This window comes from Oryzias latipes, chromosome 21, assembly GCF_002234675.1.
Source record: "Oryzias latipes chromosome 21, ASM223467v1".
NCBI classification, from domain to species: domain Eukaryota; kingdom Metazoa; phylum Chordata; class Actinopteri; order Beloniformes; family Adrianichthyidae; genus Oryzias; species Oryzias latipes.
Genome location: NC_019879.2, coordinates 6,947,210 through 6,967,683, shown reverse-complemented (window position 1 = coordinate 6,967,683; position 20,474 = coordinate 6,947,210). Strand labels below are relative to the sequence as shown.

At 40.2% G+C, this 20,474-nt stretch overlaps 1 protein-coding gene across 3 annotated transcripts; it reads right to left on the bottom strand.

Annotated features, from left to right (window-relative positions):
- Positions 1-692: 692 nt before the first annotated feature.
- LOC101166835 (cohesin subunit SA-2-like) lies at positions 693-19,926 on the bottom strand. Of its 3 annotated transcripts, none has more exons than XM_023951182.1 (32): positions 19,760-19,926; positions 19,374-19,458; positions 19,163-19,250; positions 18,142-18,303; positions 17,463-17,559; positions 17,315-17,391; positions 17,152-17,223; positions 16,221-16,425; positions 15,987-16,138; positions 15,820-15,893; positions 15,607-15,730; positions 15,382-15,480; positions 12,161-12,240; positions 11,976-12,083; positions 11,791-11,905; positions 11,571-11,688; positions 9,154-9,257; positions 8,989-9,081; positions 8,784-8,870; positions 8,369-8,569; positions 7,307-7,383; positions 7,125-7,212; positions 6,966-7,046; positions 6,612-6,704; positions 6,339-6,513; positions 4,763-4,899; positions 2,373-2,474; positions 1,627-1,778; positions 1,423-1,551; positions 1,168-1,352; positions 1,023-1,101; positions 693-940 (listed from the first exon to the last, which is right to left on the bottom strand). In XM_023951182.1, exons 2-32 carry the CDS (start codon positions 19,421-19,423, stop codon positions 823-825), a joined length of 3,522 nt encoding a protein of 1,173 aa, XP_023806950.1. In that variant the 5' UTR covers positions 19,424-19,458; positions 19,760-19,926; the 3' UTR covers positions 693-822. The 3 variants fall into 3 exon arrangements, with proteins under 3 accessions (XP_023806950.1, XP_023806952.1, XP_023806951.1); XM_023951184.1 differs by having other exon boundaries at positions 19,163-19,247; XM_023951183.1 differs by having other exon boundaries at positions 1,023-1,098; positions 19,760-19,925.
- Positions 19,927-20,474: the final 548 nt, after the last annotated feature.

Here is a 20,474-nt window from a genome sequence, read left to right as displayed (position 1 = left end):
GCCATTACTCTTCCTTCATTAACCCTTGTGCTATCTTAGATGACCCCACCCTTACATTGACGTGTTCTCCCTACCATGACAAAGGTGGATAAAGGTGGAAAGATTTCATGTAATCCATGGACACCAGTGAGGTTCACAAATCATTGAAGAAAAAAGGTTCAGAGCACTGTCTAGTGGGTCTAGATGACCCAACTCCCAACATTAAAGTGCCTAGGATAGCACAAGGGTTACAAGATGTTTAGAATGAGGAAGGAGCCGTCAGCTGTGGATCTGCGAGCACAGCTTTTCCTGCAATGACAGACTGAAATGGTTTTACTGGAGCATTTGCGGTCCAAATTAAAGCAGACTATGTCATAATCTCTTTAGTTTGTGGTCAAACAACCAGAAATTATCCCAGATTATACAAAAATTGGAATTGTAACTACCTTTAAACTCAATTTCACGGAAGTGTACTGATGGTCCTGATAATACTCCAGGTATTATTTTAAGTCCAGCTGCGTTCAATGGATGCTTGATTTGAACGCAGAGCCCAAAAACCGTCGTAGAAACTTGAGTAGTGACATTTGACCGTGAGGGTTTTGAAAGCAGAAGCCCAAAACTGGCATTTATGCCGGTTCACATAGGCTTTTCATTGGAAATGAACGCGCTTTGCACCGGCTGGTGTCAACGTGGCTTAAACCTGAAAGACCATCTGAACTTTCATTTTATCTTATAGAAAAAAAAAGGGTGGTTGAAATCTTTCCATGGAAGGAAAAATGAAGCCACTGGTCTTTAGCTGCGGTCTGAACAGAACATGTAACACGAGGTGAGAACTTCCCTCATTCATAACTCCACCTCCACGGTTCCAACATCTGCCTCATTGCTACAGCTGGAGTTGGATCCGTCTGCATTGAGGCTTCTTGCAGGAGGAGCAGAGGGCGGATCCTTATCTACCTGATGACTGTGGATGTAAAGATACAAGAAAGGCTGTGAAGATGACATAACAAAGGGGAGCGAGCACTAACCAAAACAGAAGTAGTCACCCCGAACCGATGCTTGGTCTGTGAGTTTTGCCAACTTTGGAGTCGAAAGAACTGATCTGACAAGGAGACTTGTTTCCTGCTGAACAGATGGACACATCCTAAAAATTCTGGAACAACACAGACAAAAGCCTGCATCGTGCCGTACCTTCATGTTTTTGTCTGACAGAGGGAGAGCGGTTCTGGAAGCAGGGCCTTTTGTCGGAGCTCCCATGCGATGCTGCATCTTCTATGTCAGCCAATAACGAGGCTCGATAGTGGACCAGAGGTTTCCAGGACTCCTCCCTGAGGTGGGCGTGTGCAGCAGTGGTGTGCCTCTGCAAGTAGGAGAACCTACATCGGCAGAACAAAGCTTTACCAAACACCAGATCCGTTTCTTAGATGGCCTTTTGTGTGCACTTACACCGTCTTCTTGTCTGTTTTGAGCAGTTTACTGGAGAATTCACTGAGGATGGTCAGATAGGAGAGATACGCAGGTGCAGCTGTGTCAGGAGTCTGACTGGACTCTTGGAACGCAAACTCGATGCCGCTTCTGAGCACGACCAAAAAACAAATTCAGGAAAAAGGCAATCGTCTAAAGCTTGGAGAGATGAGCGCCTCTGCAGACCTGTGGATCATGACGACACACTCGCGAAACTTGACAAGGTCGCCAAAGGTGAGAGCAAACCTCCTGGCAAGCTCCTTGATGGTGGTGAATGTCTGAAGCCCTGGGTGGGCACCGGCGCCACGCACTTGTTCCTGCTTTAGCCGCAAAAACAGCTAGAAAGAGCGAAGTGAAGCGTGAGTGGAACCACTGGAGGACATACCACGATAAAAGTCAGCCAAAGAAAAAATGTATCTAACAAAATATGAGAACAGGAACAGACATTTCATCTTGAAAGGCAATCAGAATAACAAAATACATAATAGACTAAATATATTTACACTTCACTACCATAACCGGATTTAGGTACATGAAATACCAGAATCTAGCATTTTAGTGCAACATATAAACAACTATTCAGATAACCTTAGCATAAAAAACATGCTAACAAGTCAACCAAACTCTTTATATCACTTCAAATCACTAAATCTATTGCATTCTTCATCATCATCTGTGTCGCTTTTATATCACGGCTGTGTCACCATGAAGCCGAGAGGCGGGGCTGCTTCGTCTGGTTGCTGTCAGTAGCAAATACGGATTCACCTATAGTGCCCTCTAGTGGTTGTTAGTGGCAAAATAACAAACACATCAGCCTATTTATTAAAAAAAAAAATCACATAAAGGTTGCATGTAAGTATAAGTCGCGACCCCGACCATCTATGCAAAAACGTTATAGTGTTTGACTGAATTTCACAAAAGTGCAGATTTACTTGTTGCAAACAGAGCACCAGCGTGCGGGCGCTCTCGATTTTATCCGTCTGCCTCGTTCTGAACAGCATCTCCTTGATAATGTCTCCAAAGTCGTTGATATACTGGAAATAAATAAAGACAAAACGGCATCAGTAGTAATAATTTAACCCTTGTGCTATCTTAGATGACCCCACCCTTACATTGACGTGTTCTCCCTACCATGACAAAGGTGGATAAAGGTGGAAAGATTTCTTGTAATCCATGGACACCAGTGAGGTTCACAAATCATTGGAGAAAAAAGGTTCAGAGCACTGTCTAGTGCAGTGTTTTTCAACCAGTGTGCCGCGGCACACTAGTGTGCTGTGGGAGATGGTCAAGTGCGCCGTGGGAAATTGCCCTCATTCACTGATCTAAAAACATTTACCATCTCGAGGAAATCAGCTCTTTGTTCATCCAAACAGGCCCTGATAAAACACTGAGTAGTTAGGAATATAAAAGATCTTAAAATGACTTTTTGTTTGTGTTTATTTAATTCTATTAAAGACATTTTGATAAGAATGACGGTACCGCGATTTAGCTGCAGCTATAACTGTGTAAGGAAAAGTCCCGCCCCTTTAACTGTCTCCGCCAATCATCCTTGAAGGCTTAATCACGTCATCAGTTTGACCAATCAGAAGTGGTTAAAGTCTTCACTTCCTTGTTCTTAATTCTGCTGATACAGTCGCTCAGTTCTAACAAATATACCAGCTAGAGCTGAGATTGCGGGGGGGGGGGTCGATCAATACAGACCATGAATTTCTGCTTTTTTTTTTTTAGGGATGCTGGTGTGCTGCGGGATTTTTGTCAGGGTTAAAGTGTGCCGTGGCTCAAAAAAGGTTGAAAAACACTGATCTAGTGGGTCTAGATGACCCAACTCCCAATGTTAAATAAAACCACATAAATAAATACAACTTTCCAAAGTGAAGTCTTTCTGCAATGCTGCACCGGTTCAATCATTTGCTTAAAAGACTGTATATTGTAAATGGCGTATACTGTACTTATGAAGTACTTTGCCAAGCACAGTGTTAGCTAGACCACCAGGATCATTGTTGGGTTCAGTGCCTTGCCCAAAGACACATGAGGCAGGCAGGGCAGGAATTGAACCTGCAACCTTTTGATCAGCAGTCAACTGCTCCACCATTTCTGTTTCTTTTGGATTCGCAAAAGTAATTTAAAGACCGAGTCCAATCATCTTTTGATCTATTTTCAAAGTGTTCACAGTGGTCTTTATGTTATGATGAATTACATTTAAAAAACTGTCGTTTTGATTGAATGAAATATTTTACACTAGTTGGCTTGAAGGCATAAGTATGCATGTGTGAACACTATCTGTATTGTGTACATGTTGACAAGTGGACATTTTTGCAGCTGTTTATAACATTTGAGATTTGTATTACAGCTGAACCTTACCATACTGATAAACATTCAGTAGCTTGTTGCTTTATGCTGCTTCATGGTTTTTCCCCCCCCCCCCTCCTATGATCACCCTCCTATCCCCCCCCCCCCCCCCTCTAACATCCATCTCTCTTCTTCCCTCCTTTCCTTTTCCGTCCGGTCCAACACCAAAGATTTTCCATTATGATTAAATTAATAAAGTTTGGCCTCAATTACAAAAGTGGTTTATTCAGACATACCTCTGGTTTGTCTGAAGATTAATAACCCATGTTGTTAAAGTAAAATATGTCCAACACAAGAGGCCCTCAGCTCTCATCTGTCTGGCCAGCTGTTGGACAGGACAAGTTAAAAAAAAAAAAAAAAAGCTGTCGTTTTTTTAGGACAGTCTCTGCAGCGCGGCAGGAGTTCATTCGATATTGACCTCCGAGTTGTAGGCAGGACCGTTGGTGCGGACAAACCCCGCCCAACCTTCCAAATCCCCTATAGCTGAGCTCTCTGTTTACACGCTCTCCCACTAGCTTACAGCCCCTTGATCCCCCAAACCTAACAACAGAAGTGGCGAGCAAAATTGCAGCTGTCCACGGCTTTGAGCCAGATTGTCAGCTCAGATGAGGAAAACAAAGACGTACATGGATCTGGACATCTACAAGCGGATCCATCAGAATGGAGCGGAGCAAGACACGTTTTTTTGTTAAACTGATGGGTTGGGTTCAGTTTAACAAAAAAACATCAGAATTGTGTTGAGTGGTCCACTTAGTCTGTGGTTTATCCAATATAACTTTAATTTTAAGTAAAAATGGGTCCAAGTTCTTCTGGGTTAAGGTCAAAATTTTAAGTTATCACAAAATAAATATGTGGATGTTTCTTAGAAATGATGTAATTGTAGATAAATGAAATGTATAGAACTGTAAAAGAACAACTCTCCTTCACAGGAATGTCAACAGGTCATGTTAAACTCCTTAAGAAGGAAGTTCACCTTCATGTAGAACATGAAGACCTCAGCTGCCATGCTCATTTCAAGAACTCCATGTACTATCAGTTTGCAGAAGGCCGCAAGGAGATTTCTTCTTCTGTGGAGCTTCTCGAGTTTCTCTTCGTCCAGGCTCTCACCCACTGAGGGAGGGAGGGAGATCATTATTTGATTAGATGTGAAGCAAGAAAATAGAGGGGGAAAGGGGGTGACGGGGAAAAAAAGCAGATTATTCATTCGAAATCGTAAAACTTAGAGAACAGAGCGGAGGCTGTTCTGGCCGGTCTTAAGACAATGGCTTTAGCAGGTGGAGACAAAGGATAGCATCGGACTGGAGCTGTGGTTGTGACACCATGTGGCTTCAATCTTTAATAAAAGTGAGCCAGAGTTAATGGGATTTTCTCACGGAAAGACATTGCCGTGCACTGATGATTTAAGTTCGCCCCCGTGCCCTCCGCTGATCTTTGATCCAGCAGCCAATAGAAAACTCTGTCTATATAACAAAATCATTACCAGACAGATCCAATAAAACAATAGCTTTTTATTACATGTTCAAAAACCAATAATCCTGGATTGCATTTGGTTGAACATTTAGGAGTCCCTCTAGTCCAGTTGTCGACTTCTCTGGACTTTGCTGCATTTGGATGCAATATGTCTGCAAAAGTTAAAGCTATTTTAAAGATATCAGCATTTTACAGTTAACAAAGTCCCTAAAGTACTTAAGAAACAGGAAAACCGCATGAGTTTATTTCATCTTTGCTCATTATAAAACAGGCAATTTGCAAGCTGCATCCGTTTGCACAAGGCAGGCCTGATATGCGTCAATAAAAAGGATTCAGCCGCGTTTCAATCTAAGGATATTAACAAAGTCTGAATTTAGGGGTCAATTGTGGGGTCAGGGTGGAAGTCAGGACGCATTTACAGTCGGAAGGGAACTGGGGAGTTACCCATTAAGAGAAACGTGTGGCGATGCATTTATTACCTTCATGTCTTTACTACAGGGACCTGAAACACATCGGCGCTTTTGGGGATCATCTGCAGAGTAACAGTGCCACCTACTGTGCAACATCAGTTCTGACAAGGAACATTTACAGGAATTAACTCATTTCTATTCCATTCTACTGTCTGCATGCCATGTTGAGGCATCTGTGGAAGGAGAACTTTCACAGATCTTTCTTCCTGTCACCTTTTGTAGCCACTGCTGTTGCTATTAATATTTTTAGTTTTATTTAATACATATCTGCTGCTTTGAATAAAGCTATGGTGACAAGGTCATTTCCCCTTTGTTGGATAAATAAAGTTTTATTCTATTCTGCTTTACAGACTTGCTCTGCTACAGTTATGTGTGTTTACTACTGAAATTGCATTTAGATTGGGTTTCTGAAGTGGCTAAGAAGTTTTTCTGGAAAGATTTCCCTTTCATATCATTAAAACAAAAACAAAAAACGCTTTTCTCTAACCACCCCCAGTTTTAACCCCTTTATTATTTCATCAGAATATGTCAAGGTGTGTGCAAAATAAAAGTAGCTTCATATATTTTTTCCATCAACAAATTAAAAGATGAAGTCTGCTGAAGTTTTACCTTTGTTCTGGCTGTCACCATCAGCTCCAACAAAGACGTGAGTGCAGGCAAAGGCCAACAGCGCCCTCTGCAGTTTGGGACTGGGTGTGAAGAGCAGAGGACCGAAGCAGGTGGGATCCCAAATGTGCAGCTGGAACGAGTGAGCCGTCAGGATGTCACAAACACCCAGAAAAGCCTACAGCAAAGAATGACCAGACGTTTAAAAAAAGAGTTTTTAAGCCGCAGACGGCAATGGAAGATGGCGTAACGAGTGTGTGCCGCTTCCTGTCGTACCTGACTCCTCACCCTGTGGTTGCTGTGTGAAAGACATCGATGACTCCACTCACAGAAGAGACGCAGCTGAAGCCTCTGAGCTACAGCTTTTTCCTATAGTGGACAAATATGATGCTTTTGTTTTTCTTTATTATGTCAAATCTAAAGTTTTAAAAAAGCAATATTATAGGTAAAGGATTGCATGAATGATTACGAAAAGTAAATGAATAAAGTGTTGAGGACTGAGATGGATTTACAAAGCTATATTTGAAATAAATAAAATCGATAATCAACTTTCAGTAGCTTCTTTTTTTTTTTTTAAAAAGGGGAAAAAAACGTTGAGACTATGTTTTCACACCAGGCCAGGTAACTCACTCTGCAGGTCAAAAGTTCACTGCTTTTGTTGAGAGACCAGAGCAGGGTGAATGACAAGCACTGCAGCACCTCCTCAAGAATCTGAGAAGAAGAAAAAAAAAAAGAGTCAAACTGACCAAAAGAGTGAAAACGTGTGGTCGTTCATGCAGGCATGATAACCTCAGCAGGCGCTCCTCTGCAGATGACGTCCTCGGACAGGAGAGGAGACAGCAGGTCAAACAGACTCCACCCACTGAGGTCATGACAGCTGCCGCAACACGCAGAAGAACACGGAGGCGCATCACGCAGACATCGCAAAGCGGTGAGGCAACAACTGTGAGCTTATGGAAAACAGCCATTACTTGTGAAAAGTCCTGAGTTTCCTTATGGTGGTTTCGATGTCTTTTAGCCTTTCTTCATCAGCAGAGAAACCGTCCTCCTGAAAAAAAAGGATTTCTTAAAGGGACATTTGAAATACCTTCAGACTCGGTGGCTGCCTTGTCTACACCACTCACAATAAGTAGGAGATATTGCCAAAAAAAAACTTAATGGATGTCGTATACACACTGTTTCATTTCACAGATTTTTGGAATAGGGAGGCAACTGTTTCGGGGATCCCACACCTCATTTCTACACACTTTCTCTGCACCGTGCTTTACCTTTTGGGGCCAAAATTCTAAAAGAAACACCTTTTCAGTGAGGCATCAATTTCAACATCCAGTGGATATAAAAAGCTATGGTTTGGCCAGCAATGACCCCTGACCCAGCTGAAGCAGAGACTGGATGACTGGACCCCATCCCCAAGGTGGCCCGGCAGAACGGCCTGTAGCACTGGTGGAAGAGTGGAACAACATCATGAAAAAACTAATCTGCACTTGATCTGATCAAAACCGGACTGTGACAACGATGCAAAACTATAACTCTGTCGGGGTGGGATTATATAATTTCGCTTTTTTCCACTCCTTTTTAAGCAATAATGCCCTCATTGACCTTCTCTAATGAGTTTGATAAATCTGTGGGATTTTTTTCTTGCATTGGCTACAATTAAGGCTTGAAATAAACCAAATCAATCAAATATCTTGGAGCACGAGACGTCGCTGTCAAGCTGTCATCGCTGAAAATGGTGGAAATACTCACTATGGTCAATTGTTTCTATCTGGGTTTATCTTTATTATTGTCATGACTAATGAAAATGGTGGTTTCTTCTCATTCATTATTAGTAATGAATATGAACTTTTGAACATTTCTTGAAAATTCAGACCAAATAGGAAAAGAACTCATGTAATATAACAGTGTCCCTAACTTATTGTGAGTATTGTAAACATAGATTTACAGAAACTTGGTGTTTGGTATCAATACTCAGATTCGGTTCTAAGCAAATCCTCATCCAGATATGGACTCTTCTGTGTCACAGTTGCCCTTACGCAGAGTGAGTCCTTTAGCAGATCCTTCAGGTGCTCCACCCAGGTCTCCACCAGGGAGTCTCTGGCAGCTCTGGCCACGGAGCCCCAGGCTGCCCCCTCCCCACAGAGATGGAGGTAAGTGCGCGCTGCTGCCTCCAGAACTGCAGGGCTCGAGTGGCGGTCCAAAGCAGCCGCCATCTCTGCCATCAGGCTGCAGACCAGCTGCCGACGTGAGGAGGGAGAGATGAGAAAAATTCCCCAGAATGGGTTCATATTTTCCTCTTTGTGGTGTAAACTGATACGCCAGAGAGACAGCATCATTACTCACAAATATATTTACCAAATTCAATATTTTTATTGTTTCTGTCAAGAAGAAAATAAAAAACAGGTTTTAACTGTTTGTCCAGGATGAAATTGAAAAGAAATTGTTGCAAACCTCAGAGTTTTCAGCTTCTGGACTCTGCGTAAGGAAGTACTGAGGAATCCTTATCAACGAGGCGACAGTATCACAGCTACAGGAGTACTGCACAAACAATGGCAAAGAACAGAGCTTATCCAAAGAAAATGCACAATAAAATGTCAACAGAGATCAAACTGACAGCAGCTGGGTTTTATTTGGATTGTTCTGCACGGAACAATACCTTGGAAAGTAACTGAGGAAGCACCACCAGCAGATGTTGGGTGAGCTTTAGACACTCATCAATTTGGCATTTCTTTTCCCGAGCATTCGGAATCTGGAGCACAGATGCATAAATGTTTCGTTTATGATTAAAGGCGTGTGTCTAATCACATTAACAAAGTCATACCTTCTTTGCTCCACTCCTTCCTGCCAACGCCGGTCCCTCTGAGGCCTGCCGCACCGACGCAACCAGGATCTCCACGAGCACAGCCTGTTCTGCTGATGTAAAACCTGCCAGAGGACCGTCGATTTATTTTTCAAAAGTGTCCGATTCATATAACAAAATTTCTCCGATTTGTTCTTTTCTCAGGAACCTGAGAGCTAGAAGCTCTCATTGAGATTAGAGTTCTTCTTCTTTCTCTTTCGGCTTTTACCCATCAGGCGTCGCCACAGCGAACAAGTCGCATGGTAAACTTGGCAATGTTTTACGCCGGATGCCCTTCCTGACGCAACCTTCTCAAAGCAACCGGGATTGGGACCGGCACAGAAGTAGAGAAGGGAAATTGAGATTAGAGTTAACCGATCTTAAATGTTCCTATGATATCTAATCCTGGTTACAAAGCTATCTATTCAAAACCATTTTTTCATCTGACCTCGCAATGAAGTAATTCAACTACAAACCATTTTTGCTTAAAACTGAGACGTTTGTGTTTGCTCCCAAAAACTGCCATTTATCCCACACAGACAGTCTAAAGCAGGGGTGTCAAACTCATTTTCACCGAGGGCCACATCAGCATAACGGCTGTTCCTCAAAGGGCCTGATATAACTTATACATGTAACTAAATGTAATGAAAAATAAATATTATTATAATCAATAACTCATTAGTTATTGATTATATTTTTATATTATATTTTTATATTATATATTTTTAAAGTGACAATTACAGTTGCATAGAAAAACATGTTTGTTTGTTACTCTAACATAAATCCTTTTAATTTTTTTCCGCTTGTTAAAACCCACATAACTCCATTAATGAAGGATCAAACTGTCCAAGTGAATAAAGAAAAATAACATAAAACTGAGCAAGAAAGAGCATGTATTATAGTGTAACATTTTAAAAAAAAAAGGCTGCACACAGCCTTGCATCCAACTGATGGTTTGATGACAACAATTTCTCTGCATACACACATAAGAGCTGCAAATATTGAATAATTACAACTGCAGCAGAGCTTATCAACAAACCAAAAAAGTATTTTAAGAAATTAAAAACTTTTATGCTCTCGCGGGCCACATAAAGTGACATGGCGGGCCACATTTGGCTCCCGGGCCTTGAGTTTGACACGTGTGGTCTAAAGTGAAGAGTGTTTTCTATTTATCGGTTGAATGCTATAAAGTATTCAACCCATTGTTTTCCTGTTTCTCTTTATTTATTTACTATAGTATCTTCCGCCATATTTTGCCGCTCAACTTCTGCAATTCTTCACCTATTTTAACCACTCAACTTGTTAAAATGTTCAGCTCTTTCAGCTTATTCCAGCTATGACTTTTGGTCCAACAAATCCTTGAACCTTTCAAGTCATTCCAGGATTATACCGATTATATGTCCAGTACACTGTACCTGGTTGTGGCGTAATGGCATATTATGTGAGCTGCGGTGCACAACTTCGCCAGTTAGAATCCCATTGTTTGCATTTTTCACAAACATATCTTTATTGTTATTGTGATGTTTTCACTGTTTTTATGGTGAACTTTGATCATTTCTGTCTTTTTTTCTGTGTGCCAATTATTGGTTGAATGCTATAAAACATTCAACCCCTTGTTTCCCTGTTTCTCTTCATTTCTTTCCTTATTATAGTAACATCCGTCATTTTTTGCAGCTATTTTAACCATTCAACTATTAAAATGTTCAGCTCTTTCAGCTTTTTCCAGATATGACTTTTGGTCCTTCAAATCCATGAACTTTTCAAGATATTCCAGGATTTGCCTCCATTGAATACAAGGGGAATCCTTGAAAACCTTGGCTTCTTTCTGTGGAGCAGAAGCTCACTGGTTCGAGACCCGGCGCTGCAATTTTCACAAAAATTATCTTTTTTGTTACTGTGCTGTTTTCACTTTATTTATGTTCAAATTTGATTATTCCTTTATTTGCATTTTTTTAAATGCAGATCATTCTAGTTTACATTTTGTTTCATTGTGATAGTTTATTATATAGATGAGCGAAACAAACCTACAATGTTGTTTCAAAAATGTCAAATTTGTCCGCTTTTTTTTCATTGAACAGTTTAGAGCACATGCAGATTTTCAAAATAAAACAAAAAGTAAATACATTTGTAACCATCTACAGAAGATTGATCAGAATTATTTAAAACAAAAGCTTTGCTAAAACAGGCACGTGCATGACAGCAGAACAGTTTTTATATTAGTTAAAACAGGCAGATGTAGGAGTTTCTGCAGCAGCCGGATGAAAGCGATCTCCTGCTGTAATGTCCTCCTCTGAGGAAAAAATAAAGCCATCTAGATGCTTTGTTTCCCTTCTTTTACTGTCAAAAAAGTTTTTTTATGTTGCTAAACTCCTTTAATTTTTTCTATATTGTTTTCTTACCTGGAGCCTGAGCAGACGAGTCCTGCAGCAACACAGATGTGAGTGTGGCCCAGTCCTTCAGCAGAGCCCCCCCACAGTCCCACAGACTGTCCACAAGATACACAACATGCGTGTGTGCCTGAGGCGCGTACAGACAAAAGCAATGATGTCACAGTAACACATGAAAAAAGGGTTTTTGGGAGCCAAATCTGGCAACTTCAATTGAAATCCTTGTTTTTACCTCAGATTCCTGAAAAAAACGCAGTAAAGCTTTTAGCCTGGTGTAGGTTTGTTGTGCAGGCGTGTCCTCCTCATTCATGGAATCCAGAGTTTCAGAACCTTCAGCACTTAAAAGCCTGACAAATAAAATAAAGACAGTGGCAAAAGTAGTTCCCCTTGTCTTGTTAACGATTGAAGTGTGTGTACCTTGAGAAGAGAAGCTCCCCTGCAGCTGCAGCAAGAGGGCGCTGTGAGCAGTAAACGAACTGGAGGAGCCGATTGTGGTCCTCAGGGGTGAGAACATCCTCAGATGTTCTAAGAATGAGATGGACCGAGGAGATGTTCATGCAGGTTGTCACCAAAAAAATTCACTTAAAAAAAAAGAAGCTCACCTAGAGATAAGCACCAGAAGCTTCATGGTCTGTACCGCCACCTCATTGTCCTTATCCAGTGTCATGGAGATAATCCGATCCTGATAGTTGGATAGAAATGTTGATGGGATGTAACCACTCAAACCTAAGGGTTCAACTAGTTAACACACACTTCTGGCTTTGATTGACCTTATTAATACCAGTAAATTACACAAGAATGTAAATGCTAAGGCTAATTACATCACAAAATGTCTCTACCACTGTAAATGCATTCATCTTTCCCTCTGTTTGCTAAAAAGAAAAAAAAAACATTAAAACCTTTTAGTGTTTCTTTACTACAAAACCCGCCTGCCTGACTTCTACTGCAACCACTTTCATGAAGGGGGGGTCAAATCAGGATCAGCCTTAAGTGAATGAAAAACCCCTTTGTAAATTTGAAATAAAGAATTAAAAAGAGTTTTAAACCCGTAAGTACACATCGTCGTGAACTTGAAGGAAACATTTAACATTTGAAAAATTAAATTGTAAATTTGAAATTTTAATTTTATGTTGCTGTTTTCTGTTTTCAACTTTTTCAATCTCATTTCTTTTCCTTTTTGCTTTCAGTCCTCAATTTATAGTTTCAATTCAGACGTTTTGCTTTTGCCGTTGAGTCCGATTTTATGTGAGGGCGGGACCTGAAGCCCATTAGCTACCTGGACATGATTGACATCGGGTGATCGAGGTTATGGTGACGTTGTCTTTGACCCAAAACAGCCCTTTTCGAAATAGGTGTGCTGGCAGATCCAGGAGTCAGTAAAAAGATCCTAACTTCTGGAAAAACAGCAAAACCAGGTGCTGGACTAGCTTATTCTGTTCCTTTGTGACCCAGTACCAGACGGACTTTAGAAAATAGAGAAACAGATTTAACGGGGGGCTTCATGTGAATCCTTACGTTTAAATGGGACTGTTTCTTTGCTGCTTTGCAACAGGTAAACACTTCTGAATGAAAACAGCCACACTGTTCCTTGTTTTAAGCAATTAAATTATTATTTTTGACGATGTTTTAAGCTTTTCACCATAATGACAAAATCTTCCAAAAAATGTCTACAGTAAATAAGTCAATAAAAACATCTTTGATGCATCTCTAAAACAGGAAATATTTTGTCAATAGGTAACTTCACATCTGAGCCAACAGAAATTACATGTGGAGCTCCCCAAGGCTCCATCCTGGGGCCGCTTGTTTTTAACATCTACATCCAGGTTATAAAGGACAGCAACCTTAGTTAGCATAGCTACACAGGCGACACACAGATATATATTTTAAAGACACCAGGAGACCGTGGCCCTGTACAGGCTCTTGGTAAATGCATTTTGGACAGTAATGACTGGATGTACCACAACGTACTTCAATTAAGCAAAACCAAAACTGAATTTATTGTCTTTAGAGAGAAACGGTTTAACCTTTAATTTATTCATCTGAAACCACCAACCAGGCCAGAAACTTGGGTGTAGTGATGGGCACAGACCTTAATTTTGATAAACACATTAAGGCAGTCACAATTCGATGTCAAACTATGTCTCAAACCACCTGTGCGAATCAGTAAAAGCAGATTTGCTTTGGCAACCACTGAAGGGATCTGCCGAAAGGTGAACAACAACTAAAATTAAGGCGGTCACAAAATCAGCCTGCTATCCTCAGAAAAATATTTCATGGATTTAAGACTTGATGTCTAAGCAGGACCTGTAGAAACTAGTTCATGTGTTTATCTTTAGTCGACTTGACGACTGTAACAGTGTTTCTACAAGATGGCCACAAAAAAAAAAATCAACCAGGAAACTGCAGCTTATTCAGAACTCTACTGCAAAAAAGTAGACCACATCAGTTCAGTTTTGAAGTCTGTTAGAGGATAAAAATTAAAGTTCTGTTACTGGTTTATAAAGCTTTGAAAAGTTTATCACCAAAATACATGATTGACCTCCTGACCCTGTGCATACCATTCAGACCTCTCCCCGTTTCTGCATCTGGTCTTTTGTCAGTTCCTAGAGTCAAAACCAAACATGGAGAACATGCATTCAGCTTCTACGCTCCACAGATCTGGAACAGACTTCTAGAACAGTGTTTTTCAACCTTTTTTGAGCCACGGCACACTTTAACCTTGACAAAAATCCCGCGGCACACCAGCATCCAAAAAAATAGATTAAAAAAAAAAAAAAAAGCTCAGTCTGTATTGATCTACAGCCGCTCCGCAACCTCACATGCATTTTTGTGATAATTGTTGCAGAAAACCCTGGAAGCTGCAGCTGTTTTTTCTAAAAGATGTATTAAAAATTAAGTCAAAAGATTCAAAAACTGTTTGATGTGTGTTCGTTGTTTTAAGACGTTAAGAGGAGAGACTCATTGTGCGCTAAGACAGTCACTTTACTGCATCATGGGAGATGTAGTGCCCGTAATGCGCCGACCGCAGAAAGACCAGCGTCTTTGAGCTTCATGGTTTTGTTCACTTGTTCCACTCTGATACCAGATTCTGTGCAAAGCTACACCGCTAAAGACGAGCTTTAGCTGGTATTTTTGTTAGAACTGAGACTTTTTTGCGCTAAATCGAAACAAGGAAGTGAATACTTTAACCACTTCTGATTGGTCAGACTGATGACATGTGATTAAGCCTTCAAGAATGATTGGTGGAGACAGTTAAAGGGGCGGGACTTTTCCTTACACACTTATAGCTGCAGCAAAATCGCGCTATCCCGTTATTCTTATCAAAATATCTTTAATAGAATCATATAAACACAAAGAAAAAATAATTTTATGATGTTTCATATTCTTAACTTCTCAGTGTTTTATCAGGGCCTGTTTGGATAAACAAAGAGCTGATTTCCTGGAGATAGTAAATGTTTTTAGATCAGTTAATGAGGGACATTTCTCACGGCACACTTGACCATCTCCCACGGCACACTGGTTGAAAAACACTGTTCTAGAAGGACTTAGATCAGCTGAAATACGGAAACCCACCTGTTCTCAGCTACATTTGATCAATTTGTATTCAGGAGTTCACACCTACACTGTTACTTTAAGCTTACTTCAAACTAAGTTCTTTTTAACTTACATTTTTTTTTTAATGATCACCCCCTCAATATTTCTTTTGAATGTTTCTTTCCATGTTTAATGTAAAGCCCTCGTCTTTGCACACAAAATGTGCCATATACAAAATAAAGTTGCCTTTCCTGAAAATATTGTTTAAACTTTGAGGAAGCTATTTTACCTTGAAGCGACTGGTGAACAGATCAAGTTTAGGAAGGAGCCCAGGATCTCCATACAGTCCCTGCAACGCTAGCACACACTTGAGACGCACATCCGGGGTCTGGAAAATGCCACAGAGGAGGCTGGAGTTGATTTCTCAAATCCGAGTATCACATATTAGCACATATTTCTATTTCTGTCATCCAGTTTTGGATTTCCTGAGCTGCATCACACTGCAGGTGCTCACCTTGTCGTACATCATCCAGCCGATGTACTTGAGGTAACTGTCGGTGAGAAACAAAGAGCTGTAGAGCTTCATCCACAGGCCCAGCTCCTCCATGCAGATGGAGCGGATTTCTGGTAGGACATCACTGCAGCACAAAAAACAAACAAAAATATAAAATTTTGAGTACAATTTAACTCTCATGTGGGGATCTTAGTGGATTAAGAAACACTGCACCGATATCTCTTGAGAAAAACTCCTTTGAAGATGACGTCCATCATGCTCTCTATCTCTGCTCGCTTCTCCTGCAACTTCAGAGACAGAAGCCACACAACGCTTCAGGTAAAAATGAAACAAACCCGTCTAGCACCCCCTGAATGAACAGCCACCGTGCAACAGCTTACCTCTGTGATCTTCTTCTGCAGCCTCTCCAGCTGCTGAGGGCTCCTCTGCCTCGCTGTCTTCGTCCTTTGCACGCCGTACAGCTTCTGGCTGTTTTCCACCCCGACGCTGAGGCTGAGAGCCACGCCCATCAGCGAGCTCAGCAGCTTCGCCGCTTCACAACAGAACCCAGAAGAACCATAACTTTGACCTTCAAAGTCATACGCCCAGATTTTTGCTTTGTGGTTAGGTCCTACCAGCGAGCGTGAAGGTGTGTCTGAAGGCGCGCACATACGAGTTCGACAGCTCACTGAGCAGCGAGATGACGGCGCTCATCAGGTAGCTGTCAAAGATGATGGTGTGCTGACACTGAGCCACCAGCACCGACACAAATTCAGAGAACTCGGCGTGGAACCAGCGACTGTGCGGCCCGGACTGCATGAGAGGATACTCTGCACTGTCCTGCAGGGCAACGGGAGGCTGGTGTAAGCTAGAGGCATCATACACAGCACAATAACATCAAACTGCATTAAAAAGGACGCTGGCATTTTTATATTTTAACACAGAAATGATTGATATTCATTATAATAACTTAACTTGAATAAATAAATCTGTCTTCAAACGGTAAAAGATACATTTTGCACCTTTTCTGTTATTTTTAAGAATTCAAATGTGCTTTTAAATTCTGCTTAAATAAAACATTTTTGGTGTAAAGATGTTCTACCAGAACTGAGAGTGTGCAAAACCCATTCAAGTCAACAAGTTTGTGACGCCTTTGCAGCCTTAAATAAAGACAGTCGCGTCATGTATGAGCTTCGTATTTAGTTTTTAATTACACTAAATGATAAAAGTTTAAACACAAAAACTGATTCATATTTAATTTAAAAGTGAAGTTCAAAGATAAACAAGAAACCTTTCCCTGCAGGTCAAAACACATCAGATAAGAACAGAATATCTAACTTAAAGATATACATTTAAAATAAAAATCCTATAATAGAAGAAGTAGTTGTTAAGAGACTTTTAAAAAAAGTACTCTTACACTTTGGGGTGCTAATACTTTTCTTTTTGTTTTTAACCAAAATGTTGAAAGTCAAGGATCCAAACCTATAAATTCATTTAAATTGCTTATTATTTTTAATTTAAATAAATTTACAAAAACAATCACAAAAACATTAAGCAGGTATTTACTGAATCAAGGGGCCAGGTGACTGTGAGGATCCATGGGAAGGCCAGAAACTTCTTATACTGCAGACCAGCAACCTACAACAATCAATCAGCTTAATAAGAATCCAGACAAGACAAGACAAAACAAGACAAAACAGACAGACAGTTGAAAATAAAACCATGTTACTTCATCCAACTCCTCGATCATGCTCTTCATAACCCCACGCTTCTCTTTGCTCTGACACATCTCTGCTGTGACCACACCTGCAGGGAAAGAACCGCAGGAGACATCAGCCGCATCACCTCCATGGGGGGGGGGGGGGGGGGGTGCTTACCTTTGCATCCAGAACACTGGATAAAGAAGCTGATGAGATCAAGGAGGGAGGAGTCTTTGTCCGTTCCATACGCCTCAATCCAGTCATCAATCACCACCTCCAGGAGCATGAAAACGCAGATGCTGAGTTTTTATGCAATATTACTAATCATTTACATTATTCTAGTTTTTCACCACTTTTAATATGGTTTTATAGAAGAAAAGCAAAAGTGTTTGTAAAGACAAAGACTGTCATCTTATTTCTTGTTGGATATATTTCCATATAGGTTCAGGTATGACTGATTTTTAAAGGTAAACCCAAAATTCCCCAAATCTAAAAATATACATTACTCTTGATATTTTCATTTTTTGTCAGCTGTTTAGTGTCCCGGGCTCATTTTTATCCTAATATTTTAAATGTTGCCCCACTCTCAATTCAAAGTGGTTTGCAAAAACATATAAAGCTTTGGCAGCCATAAAAAAAAAGTTTCAATATAAAATAATAATCCATCAGGAAAATCTTTAAAAACCACTAAAACTTTACAGGTAATAGGGGAGAAAAAAGACAAAAATGTAAAAATAGAAAGAACAGGAAAAAGAAAATGTCAGCTCACAGTCAACCAACAGTATATATTAATACAAAAAACAACAGATGCATTTCAAGTCACATGCTAAAGATGGGTTAGGAAAATCCCCCATACCTGCATGGCGCTCTTGCCCATAGACATCACTTCAAACAGGGTGACAGCTTCCACATGCGTCTGTTTTCTACGTCTGCCCCCCGCTTTGACACTGCTGCGGCCGGCTTTTGCCTTTTTACGCTTGACATTCTCTGAGAATGTGTGGGCTCTTTTCCTCCGTCTCTGGAGGGGGGAAATCATACACTTAAATGAAAGGTTTTAAACCCTCATCCTACAGTAAATTTACACTAAATAAGATCATTACATCCAGTTTGGTGCCATAATTTTAATGGAGTTGTTGAGTCTAAAGAAAAATCTATCTAAAGACATAAAACTTTGTTGGTCAAAGTAAAACGTTTATATTTTAAATTGGTATAATCAAAATTAGTGGTGAATAAAACTTAAAATGTGCAATATTAATGATCAATATTACGATGATGATGACTTGCAACATGTCAATTCCATTTGACTGCAACAATTTTATTTAAATTTAAGTTAAATTATACTCCAAATGACCCTAGTCAACACAGGAGGCAAACATCTAACATAAAAGAGCTCCATCCTTCAAATGCATGAATGGATTTATTTGATTCATTAAATACTTCAAGCTGCCATAAGATTGTTTTAGCACATTTAACCATTTATTGCCATTTTTGTCATCTTTTGCGATATGCATATTGCTGCACAGCTTAATATCGTGATAACGATAACTTTGAGGTTTACTGTGCAGGCCTAATGTGTGTAAGCATTTACGGTAACTATTTATCGCATTGTTGTTGTTTTTCTTTAGACAAAGTTAAGCCATTTTTAGAAATAAAAGCAGCTTTGAACACATCCCAGAGATACGGTGTAAAGAACTCATTTTTGTCCCAACAGCTCAGCTGATTGTATATTTGTACATTAAATGAGCACATCTTCCTGTGTTTAAATTACTCTTTTATTTTAATTGTCATTTTTGCTTGAACCTAACCTATAAAAAAATAAAAAAAGCTTGGACTACTGACAAAAAATTTAATTAAATCATAAAAATAAAAAAACTTACCACAGATTTTTGCTGATTTTCATTTCCTGAATCTTCCCCTGATTGGGTGACAGCTCCAGAGGAGGTAGCTTCTGCATGAGAGCTTCTACTGAAAGAAAACAGTCATTTTCTAAACTTAAACTTAATTAAAATACAGTGGATTGTTTTTTCAGAAAAGCAAGTGAATATGAGAGAGTTTGCATTCCTCATCATGTGTGTGAAAGGGTCTTACTTCTGCTCTGAGGACCTGGATGCGGCTGCAGCCGATGGCTCTGGGATCATGTCCTCCTCAGATCTTCACTTCAAAAGTACAGCAACTAGAAACAGAATTTGTGCCAATATTTACATTTTCAAAGTGTTTTACTGTTATTTGCAAGCCCCCTCCTCTGGGGAAGCTGGTTCGTGGTTTGCTCAAAGACACTTCAGCACTGGGGATGCTTGGCGCCTTAAGAACTTTTATCATGCTGACTTTAATTGTTGTATGTTTTCTTTTCTTTTAATCAAATTCAATACAAACGTCTCAAACAATTGGCATCACAGCTGTTTTTGGTAATAGAGCGAGCATAAAAAAAAGCTTTAAAAGGGCAAAAGTCTTACAATAGAACGTTCCAAACGCACCTTTTCTAAACTGGTTCATCGTTTTCCAGCCGTTCGCACATTTGTAGATTGGCGTTTTATGGCTGACAGACAATAATTCAAAGCCCTCTTCTGATTCCTAAATCGTCTGTATTTATTTACCATCAAAATCAGTCTGCTAGCTCTCACAGTCAAGTTGTCGAACACCCTAACCCCTCGTGATTGGCCATCAAGCAGAAATAAAATGGTGTGATTGGCTGTTGCCACATGTCTATCACAGAGAGCTCCTCCCCTTGCGGCTTTTGGGAACGGCCCCGACCAGTTGGGGTTTTCTGCTGTTATCTGCCCTAAAAGCGTGATTTTAAAGCTATAGTAGGTTGTAAACATATATTATAACGGGTAACAGCACCACAAAATATTATTTTTTTAGCAAAATAGGGATCGTCCTATTGCCTTTAAGTAAAGCGTCATCCATAGCAGAGCGTGTGTGACAAAAATGACATCAATGTTGCCAGATAGATTCACGGTTTTCCATCCCAAAAGTTATCTCAAAACCACTTGACTCCCACAAAATAGCTGCCCATAAAGTTAATGTAAGCAAAAACTACAAAACCAACCCCAAACTGTGTCACATTTTTTCCCGCAAATTCATAGATTCTTTGAAAAAATTAAAAACCGGTCAATTGGGCGGGAAACCGCCCAATCTGGCAACACCAGCATGCAGCATATGGGCACCAGGGGGAGCCATCTACTCACT